A 17,381-nucleotide genomic window follows, 5' to 3' on the forward strand; every position below is an offset into this window, starting at 1 on the left:
TCTTTCAAGATTTGCTTGGCCTACTTCACTCATGCATCCAACGGTTCGGTAATTACTGGAGAATATTTTGAATTGTCAAGTGAGATTTTGGTGATCGAGACAACCAATCTTTTTATAGTTAAAAAGCATATAAAAAAATCTCTTTATGCATATTTTGAAATATCTGGAGTTGTACTCATCGGATGGCTCATTGTACAAAAGTACAACTTAAATATGGAGCATATGAAGCGTCTTCTATTTGCAGAGCTTATCCAAGGTTCCGCAACTTAGAAACCTTCTGACTTTAGGGTTGTGGCCCTGATTTGTCAACCAAAAGCTAAGATCTGAGTGCACACCCGAAACCTAATCTGATCCCCAAGAGTACCAGCAATTATTTCTATAATTTTTCTAAAATATGAGTAATAATTTTCATAAATTATTTTTACACAAATTATATTTTTGCACAAAAAAATGTGGCATGCATAATGAAAAAGGGAAAAATACCACCCACTTATATATCTTACGATGTTAAGATAGAATAAATTATCCTGTTTCATGTTGCTTACTCTCATGAAAGGGGCAAAAATGAAGAATAAAGACTTCAACATTTTTTATGACTTTTATAAAAGAGAAGAATTACCTTGATGAGCAATATATATATATATATATATATATATATATATATATATATATATATATATAGAGAGAGAGAGAGAGAGAGAGAGAGAGAGAGAGAGAGAGAGAGAATCAAGAGTTCTATTCTCATCTTTTCAGCTACACACATTCAAGCTAGCCAAGAAAGAAGAGACCCCTCTTTTTTCCTGAACCTTTACATCTGTTGATTCCTATGCACTTCTATCCAATAGTCAATTTCTATTTGCTGCTTTGCAGTCTCAGTTCATGCAAAGTGTATATTTAATTGGAAAATAAAAAAAAACACACATAATTATTCACCTTGATAGTTTTATATAACTGATGATTAAAGATAGGCTGTCAGCCACTCTATGATAATTAAGCATGAACCAGGGCAAGCATTTTGCAGTCCTTTTCTTCCTTGGTCAATGGTTATGCTTGTTATTAGTATCTAGCATCCTCACTGGCATTACCAAGATTCATCTATCTCAATGTATTGGTTAGAGGTACTTTTTTTTGTTTCCTCGTTCTTGAGGGTAATATATTATTATTAACCACTCATTGCCTTCTAGCTTATCTTTATATGCCATTCTTGTAAGTGGCCCTTGGTGTGGCTGTGTGGATGGATGCCAAAAAGGTGCAAAGAACATCTCTGTACAGTTGTACCCACAATATATAAGCATTTACAAATGAAACATTAGTCCCTTCGGAAGTCAATTTAGAAACCAAAGTCTCAGAGTGTATGACTCGAAACCTGATGATTTTTTTTCTTTATTTTTTTGTGTCCATATCATGAAACTCCTGAAAGTTTCTCGATAGTATTTCTTGTTAAACAGCCAGATTTTTATTATATATCTTGATCATGTCATGGAATATGAAGATTTCTATAGTTTTCTTGTCTAATGACTATATTTGTGCGTTAGTTGAGGATTGATAGAGGATCAAAGCCCAAAATTGTTTTTGCAATGCAGTTGTGTAGTTTATGTGAAGCATCTTATTGTCCGAGTGCACTTCTTGATTATCTGATGGTTTAGCATGTAGTGTTTTATTACTGTTGATCTAAGCAATAAACTTCTAGTTAATTCTAAGATAATAACACATTTTCCTTCAGTTGGTTTTGTATCTAAAAGATTTTCCTTTGTAACGGTTGGGATTGAGAGCTATTGGACCTGTCCTGATCACCTCTCACTATCTACAGTGCAGTATAAGTGCAAATTGTCCAATTATTATGCTGTGCTATTTCAATTTCAAAAGACAGATTAATTTTTGTTTTGGCAGGAGAAACCAAAGTTTTACCAGACTATTTATAAGAACCTTCACTCCCAATCAACTCTCTATTCTGTTCTCTCTACCATTCATTGGTTCTATTTCATTTTGTCTTCCCCTCATCATCTTCTATGTCAGAATGCCTTTTCTTCTCACCAAATAATAAATCTTTCCTACCAAAAGAAACCAAATATTAAAGCTTTGTGTATATCCTGTTAATCTCTGGCTTTACATGAGATTCAGAGAGTATGGTACAACGAAGGATGATTTGCCATCTCTTGTTTAACGCTTCTGTCCCTCCTTAAAAGGAAGTAAAAGGAAAGATCCTGGCGAGTTGTTTTGGACTGCATGCTGCATCCTGTTTCTTATGCTAGGTCTTCGCTGATTTATTCTTTTCTTTTGGGATCTCATGGTATGCAGAGTTTAAATTTGTGACAAATAATCATTAAATAACATGTTACCATTCTTTATCTTATAGTTCCAAATTGCTGAATAGTTATATGCATGCAATGATCTGAAAGGTGTTATTTTGTCTAAATGAGCTGGATAATAAAGGAAGCAGTTGTTTTGTTGGCGAAAGGTCTTAATTCTTCTCTCTTGATTTTATTGTCTGACTTTTAGGAATATATGGGGTAGTTATATGATTTTCTTTTAGTGTTGATCGTATGTACCAAACTACATTATTTATATGCCTTTACAAGTATGAAAATCCATACCTTGTAGATAGAACAGATATCAATAAACTCGGAATATCAAAAGAACAACTTACCAAGCGTATTAACAAGCTTGTGTTATGGTTTCCTTTCTCAGATGCATCATTTCAGGTTTCTGAATCTTGTGTTTGTTTCTTTGGTCCAACTCTCAGTCTTCATTCATTTTGATGATGAATGGGAACTCGAAGCTTAAGTATGATTAATACAACAGTTCTCAAACCCGATGTGTTATTAATACAATCAATTAGTTATCTTGCTGATTCTCCATATCAGCATTGGTTTTGTTACATATTCATCAAATCAACATTTCACAACACTACACATATCCCTTGGTTTTCTATCCAATGGTATGCAATCATTTAAGGGATGAAAATGTGTAAGGAACAGATGAACCTGTAATAAAAACCTATTTTGCAAGTGGTTGCTGTTGAACTAAAACAGAGGAACCATGAAAATCATCAGACCTATCAACCACAAAAGATTAACTTCCTTGTAGATTCAATGTGCCCCTGTCCTGTCTAATTACGGAAAAAGATCATCCATTACAAGTTCTTCGTAAATTATTTCACATGCTGCACGCTACTACTCTAATTCAGCAATTCAACCATTCATGTCCTTGTTTAAAGCAAACATTATGGTATAACCGGACCTGAAAACCAAACATTACAGAACATTGTTCTAGTCTTAGCACATAATTATAAAAGTTGCTATGCCCATGAACACACAAATTTACACATGCATTATAGCATGGGGTTAATCTTGTGCAGAATCCATGTGGCCTATTTCTTGGTAGCGTCCTCGTGACATTAGCATGTAGCATTACATGTACACAAGCATACAAGCGTAGGGCATTTTTAAGATATAATCCCACATCTGGGACCAAAGTAATTGGGTGATGACAATTTGTCACCTAATGCTTTTGTCATATCATTATTCTTTTTCCCTGCCACCTCTCCCATAGCTCCTTTGGTCCGGCATCTACCGTAGCTTATCCTTTGGGCGATGACGCAGTGGTCAGCAACTCATTGGACGTTTTGACCTCTCAATTATTGGCCAATCCAAGCAAGAATCTTTGCTTGGATTTGGAGGAACAGCTCCAGGGTCGACCCCATGAAGCGACGTGGCGCACGTTATCGCCACCCGCGCTCTGAGATTTTACCGTCAGTAGAACCCGTCGCAGTAGAAAAACGAGTGCCGAGCCGTGGTAGAACAAAGGACCCGGCTCCTTCGGAAGAGAGAGAGAAAGGGAGAGATAGTTAAAAGGGGGGCGAAGCTGGTGAGAACGATGGCCTCCGGTCAAACTCCATGGCGCCAACCCCCTCCCCACACCCCAACCACAACCCTTATTCCCGCCATAACCACCGGAATTCCTCCGGGCCAAACCCTAATTAGTCCCCTCACCCCAATTCCTTGGCGTGGGCTTTGAGAGGGATTGTATCTAGGGATTGGTCTTTTCGTTCTTGGAGGGTTTAGAGCTAGGGCTAGGGTTCTTGGAGTAAGGGATGATGGAGGGGGGTTCAGGGGGGAACGACGTGGAGTTGGTGTGCAAGACGCTCCAGTTCGAGCATAAGCTTTTCTATTTCGATCTGAAGGAGAATCCCCGGGGGAGGTACCTCAAGATCTCTGAGAAGACCTCGGCCACCAGATCCACCATCATTGTGCCCGTGAACGGCATCGTCTGGTTCCTCGATCTCTTTGCTTACTACGTTAATTCTGATGAGAGGGATGCCTTGAGTAAGGAGCTGAAGCTTGATACCAAGGTCGAAGAAGAATCCAATTTGGTTATGTGTCTGTTTCTGAGGATTGTTCTCTTGCGGGGATCTGGGAATTTGACAGTTCTTGTTGTTTTTGTTGTTAGGTATTCTATTTTGACATCGGAGAGAATAAAAGGGGGCGCTTTTTGAAGGTATATTTCTATATGTGCTGATTTTGCCTTATGTCGCTTTACTTTTGTTTATAATTTTTTTGTGACATTTGGTAGATTAAACATCGAAGTTTGAGCCTGTGATTAACTTTTTCTATCGTATAGTGTTTTTTTTCTTTTCCTGGGGTTTGTTGGTTATTGTTTTATTTGAAACTGTCATACTAGCATGAATTCGGTTGTTGATGATAAAGGAACATTGACCAATTATTGGCGAGTAAGGCTCTTGCTTGAATAGTTTGTATGCACATAATTGAAGTGTTGGGCGCGATTTATCAATGTCCTGTCATGATGAGAAAGTATAATAGATATTTGTAATGTTATAGCTATAACGTCTGTGTAACTTTGTGCACAGAAATTGAACTGAAGATCTATTGTAACTTTGTGATGTTGTTCTGTTGAGTTCAACACAAGTTCCTGATTGAGGAAAGACAAACTTTCGAATAAGCATGGATTACCAAATTAAGTTTCTATATGAGTTGACTGCATCGAAAATATGTTCTTTCCTATTAAAAGGATTGATGAGACAGTTTTTTCCCACCGAGAGAAGAGGAGTTAGTTTCATTTGTCTATTGAGAAGGAATCGGAAGATCTTATTTTTTTTCTTTTAAATGCTTTATGCCTTTTCTTTATTTGTGCATATGAAGAAGTAAAACAGGAAAATTGTGATGGTCGTTAATTTGTCATGTGCATGTCATTCTAAATGCATGTTTTATGTAATTGTCCAATGCTATGAATTCTTGTTAATTTCCCCACTTCTTTTTCATGTGAAATTTTATTGTCAAATTCCTGGTATAGAATATATTTGCGTGATTGTAGATTGAATTCGTTTTGTTTACACAGTTAAATTTGTTGCATCAAGTGGTTTCATGAGACTAGCTCTTGGAAATAAGTTATTATGTTCTTATATGATTTTTTGATGTAGTGAATAAACTTAGTGATCATGTTTTCTTATTTTATTTATTGTTTTTTGAATTAAGTTTGAAGTCTTTTTTCTTTAATCTGAGCAATGCATTATTTGAGTCATAAATATAAAGGGCTTTTGATTAAGGTTTGTCAGGTGAACTGAAATAATGCATATCTCATTGGAATAGTTTTTATATTTGTGAAGGTATTTCCTAATGCTCTGTCATAATAAGACATTAAAATGCATTTCTGATATCCAAGCTCGAAACCAAAGGTTTGATAGAGTTAAAAAAGAAACGACTGATGGAGACTTAGTGCGATTACTTTGTTATTTTTGGAGCCTGATTTGGTTTAACAAATGATAGATGAGAATAAAGCCCTTTGAGAAGAGTTAAAGATTGCCTAAATTGGTCATTGAAGTGAGAAATGAGATTTCTTGGAATGTAGTGAATTTCTTTGTTTGTTTGATTTTGAAAAGGATAAAGAAACTTGCCTAGCATTTGTTATAGGTGAAAAAGGTGATATGTTTGTATAATCGAATACTTGAAGTTGTGTGTTCTTGTAACTTGTATATGTTTTATGCTTAGTCAGAATATACAGAAAAAAATGAGAATGTTATTATTTTTATTTGATCTCATACCTAGTTATGTTCCCGACACTCCCTTGGAGGGGCGAACTGGGGCAGACCAAGCCTTTGGCTTTTTTATTATTATTATTTTTGAACACAAAGCTTCTGCCCCAAGACTCAAACCTGTGCCATGCACTTGTTAGTCCAAGCCTTTTCCATTGCTCCAAGCAGTGCCCAAAATGTATGATGTTTGATGTGGCCACAGAATGAGAAAATTCATTATAACTTGTTCATATATTATTATCATTTTTCACTTTTGTATAATCTTTTTATACTTTCATCCCCCAAATTTTTGCCGGAAAGCCTAAAACTAAAGATTTTAAATGAATATTCATGAAAGTTGTTTTATAGCAATATGATGCTAGGTAGTGCTGAGTATAAAAATGTGACTCTACAATGCTGTCAAATGCAACTTCAGAGAGTCTGGACATGATATTACATGGAGTGACACAAAGGCAATACTAAGAATAAGGTATTTGTTAGTTGGCAGAAGCAATTTGTGAGATGAGATATTGTGCTACTCAAAAGAAGCTTGTGAATCCAATACTATGTAATTAAGTGCTTGTGTAATTATTTTCCACATACAACTTCGAAGAGTTTGAAACTGTTTTACATGGTAGAAGGCCTCAACTCAAAGGATTTAAATTCTTGTGATTTAGTTTCCTGTGCATGTATTTAATTCAAGAGGGATCTAAAAAAGTTCATTTGGTAAAGAATCCAGCCTTCAATTAGAATGAAAATAAAAAAAGGGTTTGTAAAGATGGCCTCAAAAAGATGGATCTTAACATGTTGGTAATGACAATTCTTCTGCTTGATCGTGTGTTTGGCTAGTAAGTTTTGGACATAAATTTGAGATAGATGGCATGAATTTTATTAGCACTCCTACAGGCTTTTAGCCTCAGAATTCATAGCAAAGCCTACCTAGACTGTCATGATGTGCTTGAGGGGATAGTTTTTTGGGTTCTTTCCCAGGTGCTCAGAAGATGCCTAGTAGCAAATTTTCACTATGCAATTGACTATTCATGTAGACAACCGCATACAAGTAGACGATCGTACATATTTTCACATTGATATACACATACACTCACTCAAAAGTCCTGATGTATCTAATCTCACATTGGCATCCAAGGTCTAGGGTGGGAAACAAGCAAGATGGTGTTGGGGTAAGGTTATGTCGGGGGTTGGTGGCAGGCTCACAATGCTTGGGAGCCAGCCAAAGAGGTGGAAGGTGCTTGGGGGTTCGAAGAGGGTGGTACAAGGTCCACAGCAGTAGGGGAGTGGTCAAGAGACTTTGGATGTTCTCAAGGTACATGGAGAGGACAAGGAGTGAAAGGGACGAGGCGAGAGGTGGAGATGGTCGAGCAAAGGGAGGAAATGAATCCAACGAGAGGTTTGATTGGATAATCTAAAACCAATGATATTTAATATAACACATGAGCTAAAACCAATAATATTTAGTATATATTAACTTTCATGCCAGGCCAATCTTGGCCTGTTTTTGGGAGCCTGGCACAGTTCAACTTGAAGGCTGATTTTAGATTCTCCAAGCCTTCAATGTCCTGCTGGGTCCATTACCTACCTTTGAAAGTGCTTGTTTTGCATGTGGGTGTGCTCATGTACTAGCATTTATTGGTGGTAAACATATACTTATTTTTCTTTTTCCCATTGATCTTCTGCATCATCAATACACTGACATGAGCATCTACATTTTGCCTTTTAATCTTATGACTTCGCTTTTTCTCCATCAAGCAAAATCTGATTATAGGTATTTATCTATTTTCTGCCTAGATCTGTAAATATTCCCAAGAATTTTTGCATATGGCCTTCAACAGTTTAAATAAATATGATGTGACCTCAGTTTAAGTTTATTGAGATAATATGATGTGACCTCAGTTTAAGTTTATTGAGATGAATTGCTTTTGCTGCTGCCTTGACCTATATTCAATATGTAAATAACTCTTGTTACCAAGTTCAAAGGCAATCCTAAAGCAACCACTGGACCTAGGGCTGTAAACGGGTTCGATCCATGCTGTATCTGCATTCTAACTCGATAAGAAAAATCGAGTCTGGATTTGGGTTCGGAACCATCAAAATATGTAAGCTGCAAACTTGCATTCAAACTGGATTAATAATTGGTTTTGAGTTTGGATCCAAGTTTTTTTGGGGTTCAATTCACCACATGATTTTAATGGGCCAACTTGCCAAGGGTTAATAATTTCCAAAACTGAAAGGACTATTAGTACAGTAGTCCTCCAGATATAGTGAATATGTGGTAGATTACAATAGGAAAGGGCATGGTATAGAAAGTGAATGTTTGCTTTTCGAAAAAATCCAGTCACTGTTGAAACAGATTTAAATTTTTGTTTGTCTATTTTGATTTAAACATATTCAAATCTAAGTGTTCGCTGGGATTTTGGAGCTGAAATAGCAACAAGTGAGAGTTAAGGAGAGCATGCATGAGAAAAAAGTGTAGAACCAAATATGAAGAAGAGGAATTAACACAAGTCATGTAGTATTCCTATACTTGTATATGGCATACATAGTTTGTGTTCATGTATACGGGTTATCGGATTTTCAGATTTGAAAGTAGCTAGATCCGAGTTGGATCAGAGAAGTAATTGGATCCTATATATAGAATCTGAGTTTGATCCAATAAGGTTATTGAAGACTTAATTTGAACCATACCTGATTATTATAAAATAATTGGATCGGTTTATTGATTTTTCGGGTATCATTTGCACTCCTCATTGGACCTCAAAACTGTACAATTGACTGTTTCAGAGAATTATATTTCAACCATTATATTTCTTTGCAGCATCTTTTACAAGTAGAAAAGTACGTACTTTTAAAAATTGAATTGAATTATAGAATTGGGGAGGGCATTATCAGAATCATCAATGCAATTATATGCTAGGTTTCTGCCTCTGTGGTTGTCCTTTTAACATTTGTTGCTTGCTATCACAACCATCATGAAATCCACTTGACATTACAGTTATCCAGGTTTCTGATTTAGTTTTCCTTTAGAAATTTGAGGATGATCAACACTTGAAATGAAAGCCTTTTGGCTATTCCTATTATGGAAGATACACACACACACATGCATGCATATATATATATATATATTTATGTGGAATTTTGTGGTCTATCATTTTTCCAGGGTCAACGCTTTTTTTAAAGTGCTTCGTTTGTCTCCTAGAACAGCAGCCTTTAGTTTGTGTTCTATCATTTTTTGGGGTCAACGATTTCTTAATAGAGCTTCTTTTGTCTCCTAAAACAGCAGCCTTTAGTTTTGAGGGATTGGTGCCTGTCCATCTCTGCCTAGTTTTCTGATGTAAAGAGCATATCTTGCTTATTAAGTATATGTCTATTTAACTACGGAGCTGAATATAGACTTTCTTGGTCTATGATAGAAGCTGATGAAAGTGCTTGCTGATTAGATTTCAGAAGCATCTGTTAGCAGAAATCGTAGTACAATAATTATTCCTGCGGGAAGCTCGGGTGAAGAAGGATGGGCTGCATTTAGGGACGTTTTGCTAGAGATGAATGATGAGGCTTCACGACTTTTCATTGCACCCAATCAGGTAATCTCTGAACTGTTTTGTATGTATATTCACTCCATGACATCTTACATGTGTCGTGTTCTGACCCATCATGGCTGCTCTATTTCAATGCCAAAATAGCAACATATGGAACCTTCAGAGCGTCTTCCAGGGCTTTCAGATGATGTGGGTGTTGGATTTATATCGGGCTATGGTGCCCAACCAGTCGCAGGGTCTGACTTGAATGTTGATAGATTAGTTGAGCTTCCCCCGCAGGATGAAATTGGAAGCTTGGGGCTATCAAAAGTAATCAGAGCAGATCAGAAAAGGTTTTTCTTTGACTTGGGAAGCAATAACAGGGGTCATTTCCTGAGGATATCTGAGGTATTACCACTGGATCAATTATTTTATTTTCCCGTTCATTGTGTTACAATTTTGCTATTTCCTCGCATATTATGTAGGTTGCTGGAGCAGATCGCTCATCTATAATCCTTCCCTTGTCTGGTTTGAGGCAATTCTATGAAATGCTTGGCCATTTTGTGGAAATAACCAAAGACAGACTTGAAGGAATGTCAGGTCCCAACATTCGGACCGTAGAGTCTATGCAGAGATGACTGAATGAGTTTGGTCGGCTTCTTGGTTGCTCTTGTCAGGTTCTCTAGTTAGCAGCTGGTATATTAATTAAGAAAAAATGTGTTGATTGTGCTCTTTCCTGTTATTTTCTTCCTCATCTGCTCGGATGGGTAATAATCTTGTTTCTCGTTTCTCCATTCCTCGGTAGAGAATGTTGAGTTTTTGGGAAGTTTTTTTTTTCACCTTGGAATAATAGAGGACATAATATCCTGTAAGTTGTGCTTCTAGTGGTACAATGAGTGTTGCATTGGTTGCAGAAGATCACTCTATCTGGGCTTAGTTAGCATCCCTGTGTCTGTGCGTTAATCATGGTGCCAGCATGTTGCTTTCGTTTAATTAGCAGTTTTGGATTACCTTTATGCAGGGATGACTTATTTCAAGTGATATATGATAATAACCTACTGAGGGTCTTATAATTGAGTTTCTTGAATTTGAAGATACCAATTCATCACCATCAACATTCTTTTGCACTGAATTCACCTGTTGATCTCCATGCACTGCTGTAAATAAAGCAGTGAACTCAAATGTCCAAACTTATTGGTTTTTCTTGATTGGTTGGAATGAGTTATGGATGAAAATGTTTGGCCTAATGTCAGGTTTCTTAGTTTGATCACCTAGAAACATGGATCTCCAATTGTTGGTTATTTACGTAACCAGGTGGGTTAATGCCATTCTGAGACAAAATTAGTTTGAGAAGCTGGGAACAAAATTCAGGAAGTCTCCGGTTCCACTGTAGGGGATTCTTCTCTCTCCCAATGTGTATTTTAGCATTTATCTGTGTTATAACAGGACGGTGCCTGTATATGGAACTGAAAATAGTACCATGACTCAGATGTTCAATTTTATTAGCATGAGTCTGGGTGGGAAACTCTGTAACGCGATTCTGAAGGCGTAAATGTGGTTTTGAGGATTTTCCGAAGCTGGATGCAAGCAGTCATTACTCTAAAATCATTTCATAAGTCTCTGAAAAAAGGAAAATTCGTTCGCAAGGGATTTCATTCATTTCCCTTTCTACTTAGTTTGACTTGACAATTCTTGGAGCAACAGCAAACACCTTTTCTAACTAGCATTTGACTTAAAGCAACAGCAATTACTAATCTTTTTTGTGATTGATGCTGCTAGGACTGCCTTAACCTTATGCTAGGACTGCCTTAACCTTATGTTACTAGGACATATTTACAACCCCGTTATGACACCTCAACCAGAAAAAAAAAAGCCTACGGAAACTCCAGAAATTTCTGCAAGGTGGGAACGGAGATTCTTTGTAAGTCAAAAGTAAAAAAGCCCGTCTTTTGTTACCTCTTCCATTTGCAGAAGGGGCTTTTTTTTTATATATTATTTTTATTTTTATAAGACGGATATCTTCATACCATTTTAGTATGAGGAGGTCTAACAAAATCAAAAAAGAGAAGAAGGCGAAAAGAGGTGGTAAAAGCTCCAAACTATTCCACAAGAAACCACTGGAGTGTTGGATGACGTACGAAGCTACCCAATCAGTTGCCCTATTCGACTTTTGGTATATATGAGTGACATAGGCATCCACACAATTCCACAAAAGACCACAGATATCATACATAAGAGAATGTTCGACGCCTACCCTAGGATGATCACGGATCAATCCAATAACAATCGCCGAAGCCCCTTCAAGATAAATCTGATCAGCTCCTAAGATGAGGCGAACATAAGAGATGCCTTCCCAAGCTGCCCTAATTTTCGCTCAAGAATCAAAAATATCATAAAGCCGATGACCTCCTACCGCAATCAATCTGAAGTCAGGGCCTTTCATAACAAATCCATCCCCACCTCTACTACTATCATTCGATACACTGTCGTTGTAGTTCACCTTAAGAAAGCTCGGGGGTGGGGGCTCCCAGCCAATAAATACCGTTCGAGGCGCTATCAAAGCTAAATGGGAGCCCAAGGTATCGCTTGCAATCCCGGTTCCATCAACGGTCTGAGCTTGAGCGTGCTCTGCTACATGTATAAGCGCCATGTTAGCAACAATCTTCAGACTCCACCATCTGGCCTCAAAGACTCTAGTGTTTCTGTCTAGCTAGACATGATAAGCAACATAGGCGCATTTGACACCATTGGCCGAATTGATTGGTCTCTCCATGAAATCCTTCGGGTGATCATGGAACGCCACCATCGGGGTCGAAGACTGTAGGAAACAACAAACCTCTTCTGTCAAACGTCACACTAAGGCTGCCTCGAACATCCAAAAAGAATATCCTGCACTTATTCCTCCATCTCCAGGCATTTGTCGCAAGTAGGGGAAAGCCTCACCCCTTTTCTATAGAGCACATCCTTGGTCGGCAGACAACTCCACGCAACCTTCCACATGAACAAGACGACTCGTGGGTAAATGCAAAGCCTCTATAGCCAGCTCCCATCAATCGATCACATCACCGTGGCTCTATACAGCTTTCCAAGATCTGAGACCCTCACCTTGGATACTTTTTAGTCACAAGAAGTGCCTTTCAGGTCAAAACAACAATAGTGAGAATGGTATACTTGTTATTCTCACCAATGGTATCTTATACACCAACATCAAATCTAAGCCAGCAGTGACAAGGTTCTTATCCTCATAATCATTGAAGGAGAGGCTTGGAGTTTGGGACTTCTGTGACGTACAACATCACATGCTGTGAAAAATAATCCTTATATTTAGTATTTCTAGGCAAGGAACTTCTATTTTCTTACCAACGTTGTATCTTCTCCATCGCCACTATCATTGTCTTTGCCGATGCTATTATTGCAATTGTTGCCTATGCTACCGCCGCTATTATTGCTTGTGGTACTGCTACTACTGCCACTCTATTATCATCACCATGTTCACCACACCACTGTCACCACAGTTATTGCTACCTCCGCCATATCGTCAGAACCAATGCTACCACTATTGTTTTTGCTACCAAATTATCGTTGCTTCCAAGATATGCCAGGTACCTTTGCAATCACCATCCTATCATTGCTATTGTTGTCTCCTCCACATTGCTGGTACCATGTCATTATGTTGCCACCGCCATCATTTTTACCATCTCTGACATACTGCTGGTACCCTCATCACTAACAATATCGACATCTCCACCATCTCTATCTATACTAGTGTTTCCTTTGCCATCCTTGTATTTATGTTTTTCTAAAATAATTGATTATATAAAATATGTTTGTATTTTTAAAAATTTAGAAAAATAAGAACATAATATTTATTTTTTAATTTTGAAAATATAAAAAATAAAAGTGACGTCAAATAGTACCTAAGGTCGGAAAGTAACTAGTTATGACTAAAAATCATAGGAGTATGACTTGACAATGAGGAGATGACTAAATCATAGGAATATGATAAGGAGAGTTATAGGATCATATATAATTTGTGCTGCTTATAGCTAATGCCAATGATTATAAAAAATAGTCCTTGCGAACTGGTTAATTGGAGGGAACTTGTTGCCTTTGTTATCATAGATGAGCTTCAACATTTTTCTCTCCTTTTTAGAATTAAATTTTAAGGTTCAACTATGTCGATTGAGACAATAGATATTAGGATTTAGGATTTGTTGTTTTTTTTTTGGCCTCAAATTTCACCATTTTGACGATTGATACGGTCCAAAAATTCCATTTCAAAATAGTCTATTATTATTATTATTATAGTCTAACTTTCTTAATTCTGAGAGGCTAAATGATTCCAGATCATTCCAAAGTTTTACCATTATGGCTTTGATAGAGTAAACGACAATCCTAGGAAATTTAGGAAAAATCAGGATATCGTTAATTTTGATAACTTTATGGGGGTTGAGTACAAATGGAACAGGGGACAAGTAGTAATTTTACCTAGAAACAACGGTTGGTAAAAAAAAGCAAAAACAAAAACAAAACAAAAACAAAAAAACACGACCTGCGTTGCCAAACCCAATTAGCATGTCGGATTCGAGTATACGGATCTTTCCGGATCGAATTCAAACCCGGCTCGTAATAACCCCCACCTCATCCTTCCCCAAGCTCCCAAAACCCTAAACCTTGCACGCCGAATTCTATCTGAGGTGCAGCCAAACTAAATCCAACTCTTACGGTTTTCAAACCTCGCCATGGCCGCCGACCCCTCGAAGCCCCTCTTCCCCGTGGAATCCTCCCACCATCCCAAACCCCCCTCCCGAAAGCCCCAAACCCTCACCGCCGAATCCAAGTTCTGGCGCTCCTTCAAGAACTCCGAGCTCGCCTCCGGCCTCATCCTCCCCGTCACCGCCCTCGAGTTCTCCCCCGTCCCTCCCCACGACCTCGCCGCCGCTTCCTCCGCCGCCGTCTACCTCTTCGACGGCGCCACCCTGTCGCCCAAGCCGTTTTCCCCCCTGTCCTCCTTCTCCGACGTCGCTTATTCCCCCTCCTTCCGCTGCGACGGAGCCCTCCTCGCCGCCGGCGGTGAGTCCGGCATCGTCCAGGTCTTCCGCCTTGACCGTGCCGGCCACGCCCTCCGCCGCCTCCGCGCCCACGCCCGCCCCGTCCGCCTCGTCCGCTACCCCCGGGTCGCCGACAAGCTCCACATCTTCTCCGGCGGCGATGACGCCCTCCTCAGCTACTGGGATGTCCCCTCCGAGACTCAAGTCCTCTCCTTTCCCGGCGCCCACCATGACTACATTCGGGCTGGCTCCCCCTCCCCCGTCAGCTCTGAGGTCATTGCCACTGGCTCCTATGACCACACCGTGAAGGTCTGGGACGTCCGGGTCTCTTCGAATGCCAATCCGGTCTTGGGGTTCAGCCATGGGGCACCTGTCGAGAGTGTGCTCTTCTTGCCTTCTGGGGGTCTTCTCGCCACTGCTGGCGGGAATTGTGTCAAGATCTGGGATGTTATTGGTGGCGGGAGGCTGGTCCACACCATGGAGGGTCATAACAAGACGGTCACAGCCATGTGTCTCGGTAGAATGGGGAACAATGAGAGTAGCGGCCGTGGAGGCGGGGAATCAAGACTCATGAGTGTATCCATTGATGGGTATTTGAAAATTTTTGATTTTGCGGCATATAAGATCACCCACTCGATGAGGTATCCGGCACAGCTCTTGTCAGTGGGATTCTCTCCGTCTGGGTTGGCTCGGGTTGTCGGGACTTCGAATGGTACCATCTATATGGGGAAGAAGAAGATGAAGGAGAAGGAGGGGGACATTTTTGGAGCTAAAGTTGTTAGTGAGTTCGATACTTTTGCTCCAGGGCCCGTGAAGCATGTCCTGAGGCCAAACTTTAGGTACTTCCGTCGAGGCCAAAATGAGAAACCACAGGAGACTGATTACATCGTGAAGAGAGCAGCAAAGGTGAAGCTGGCTGAGTATGACAAGCTATTGAAGGAATTTAGGCACAAGGACGCACTTGTTGCTGCGCTAAATCAGAAGAATCCGAATAGCATTGTGGCTGTAATGGAGGAGCTGGTGGCAAGGAAGAAGCTGCTCAAGTCTGTGGTGAATTTGGATACAGATGAGCTTAGGTTGCTTCTGGGCTTCCTGCACAAGTATGCTACCATGCCAAGGTATGCTAGGTTTTTGATGGGCCTGGCAAAGAGGGTTCTCGAGTTGCGTGCTGAGGATATTCGATCAAAGGATGAGTTGAAAGGTTATGTTAGGAATCTTAAGCGCATGATAGCAGAGGAGATCAAGATACAGCATTCTTTGCAAGAGATACAAGGGATGATTTCGCCTTTGCTCGTGATTGCTGGAAGATGAGGTTTCCACTATCACTTCTTCATGGTGGGAAGTGATTTATCCATTGCATGTGAGATACCCTATATCTATATATCAATTATTGCCATTGGGGCTGTCTGCAAAGAGATTTTTTTTCCTTGGATCACACCACTTGCCTGTGGAAGTACCATTTTACTTGCATAAGAATCTTCTCATGGTTCCTTGTGTGCTAGTTGGTCAGTTCATCTGGTGTTCCAAGTTGAAACTATTGAACTGTCATTGTTTAATTGCTGATTTTGTTTTTTTAGTTAGTTCTAGATGATTGGTACCCATTGTAATGTTCTGTTTCAATGAGTTAGCATCTATATGGAAACTTTTGAACTCTAAATGCAAATGTCTACAGCCTTTGGTGCAACATGATGGAAATATGAATTAAGTAGCACAAATATTTCCTAAACACTACATTGTCTTTTTGTTCTGTTTCTAATAGAATCTAGAAAGGGTAAATGTTTTAATTGTCAAACCATTCTTAATTCAGTAAGTATATATGGTATCCTTTCTGATTTATTTGCTTGGAACCTTGAGGGGTAGAGGCGACATTCTGGGTGATGTTTAAACAAATCTTCCCAAGTTCAAGTGAGGAGGATGACGTGAGAAATAACCAGCATGTGCGATCTAGTTTATTGATCAAGTTTTTTCTTAGCAATTAAAAGAAGACTGCTTCTTCCATTTACCAAATGAAGGGTGGGGATTATTCTATGTAACTGATGTTTTCTTGAATGGGTCTACAATTTATTTCATCTGAGCCGCCATTCATGAGCTGTCATTTTTCAATTAGATGATTGGTTTTGCTATCAGAGTTTGAATCTTCATCTTATGATGAGTATTTCTTCAAAAATCAGCATGAACATGTTTTTCTCCATGACAACAGTGTTTGATGATTTGACTTATTGAGCAACTTTAGCATATGCCTCTTCTTTGTCTGTGATACCATTAATCGTTAATTTGATTAAGTATGCTTTAAGTCGTTCTCATTACTGCTGGATCTTAGTATATTGTCCTCACCTTTTTTTCATGTTTGCTGGTTCTAGATATACTTTCTGCCTCAACTGCACCAAATTCAAATAATGAGGCATTATCATGAAAACTCTTTTTCTTGTCCAAGTTTCTACATATTCCACTGTCTGCTGGAGTCATTCTCTAACCTTCATCTTTCACACCTCTAGTTTCAGTTTGCATAGGTCAAACCAAGATGAATTTTACACAAATATTTTTACATTCCCAGTTACTTATTGATCACCATCATGTTCTCTATGCTCTTGTTGTTTATTAGCTGCAAGTCATGGCAGGCAAAATAGTGGCAACGACTTCAGTGGTGTGCAACATTTTGAGATATTTAGAAGCCTTCAGCTTCTATTTTTGTGGTACACATGTTGGTTGTGTAGTTGTTCCAAACTCAACCATATGAGATTGAAGTAGCAAATCTGCTCTTGTTGGCAT

At 38.9% G+C, this 17,381-nt stretch overlaps 2 protein-coding genes across 2 annotated transcripts; both read left to right on the forward strand.

The window, feature by feature from the left end:
* The first annotated feature begins 1,048 nt into the window (after nt 1-1,048).
* LOC103709102 (transcription factor Pur-alpha 1-like) lies at nt 1,049-10,477 on the forward strand. Its single transcript, XM_039124855.3, has 5 exons — nt 1,049-4,351; nt 4,450-4,497; nt 9,484-9,627; nt 9,727-9,969; nt 10,047-10,477. The coding sequence occupies exons 1-5, from the start codon at nt 4,094-4,096 to the stop codon at nt 10,197-10,199; spliced, it is 846 nt and encodes a 281-aa protein (XP_038980783.1). The 5' UTR covers nt 1,049-4,093; the 3' UTR covers nt 10,200-10,477.
* Nucleotides 10,478-14,201: 3,724 nt separating this feature from the next.
* Nucleotides 14,202-16,327, forward strand: SWA1 (transducin family protein / WD-40 repeat family protein). Its single transcript, XM_008794299.6, has one exon. It carries the CDS (start codon nt 14,304-14,306, stop codon nt 15,921-15,923), a length of 1,620 nt encoding a protein of 539 aa, XP_008792521.3. The 5' UTR covers nt 14,202-14,303; the 3' UTR covers nt 15,924-16,327.
* Nucleotides 16,328-17,381: the final 1,054 nt, after the last annotated feature.

Source organism: Phoenix dactylifera, chromosome 8, assembly GCF_051530095.1.
Source record: "Phoenix dactylifera cultivar Ajwa chromosome 8, Ajwa_hap1_PhDact_Kaust_v1.1, whole genome shotgun sequence".
Classification (NCBI taxonomy): Eukaryota; Viridiplantae; Streptophyta; class Magnoliopsida; order Arecales; family Arecaceae; genus Phoenix; species Phoenix dactylifera.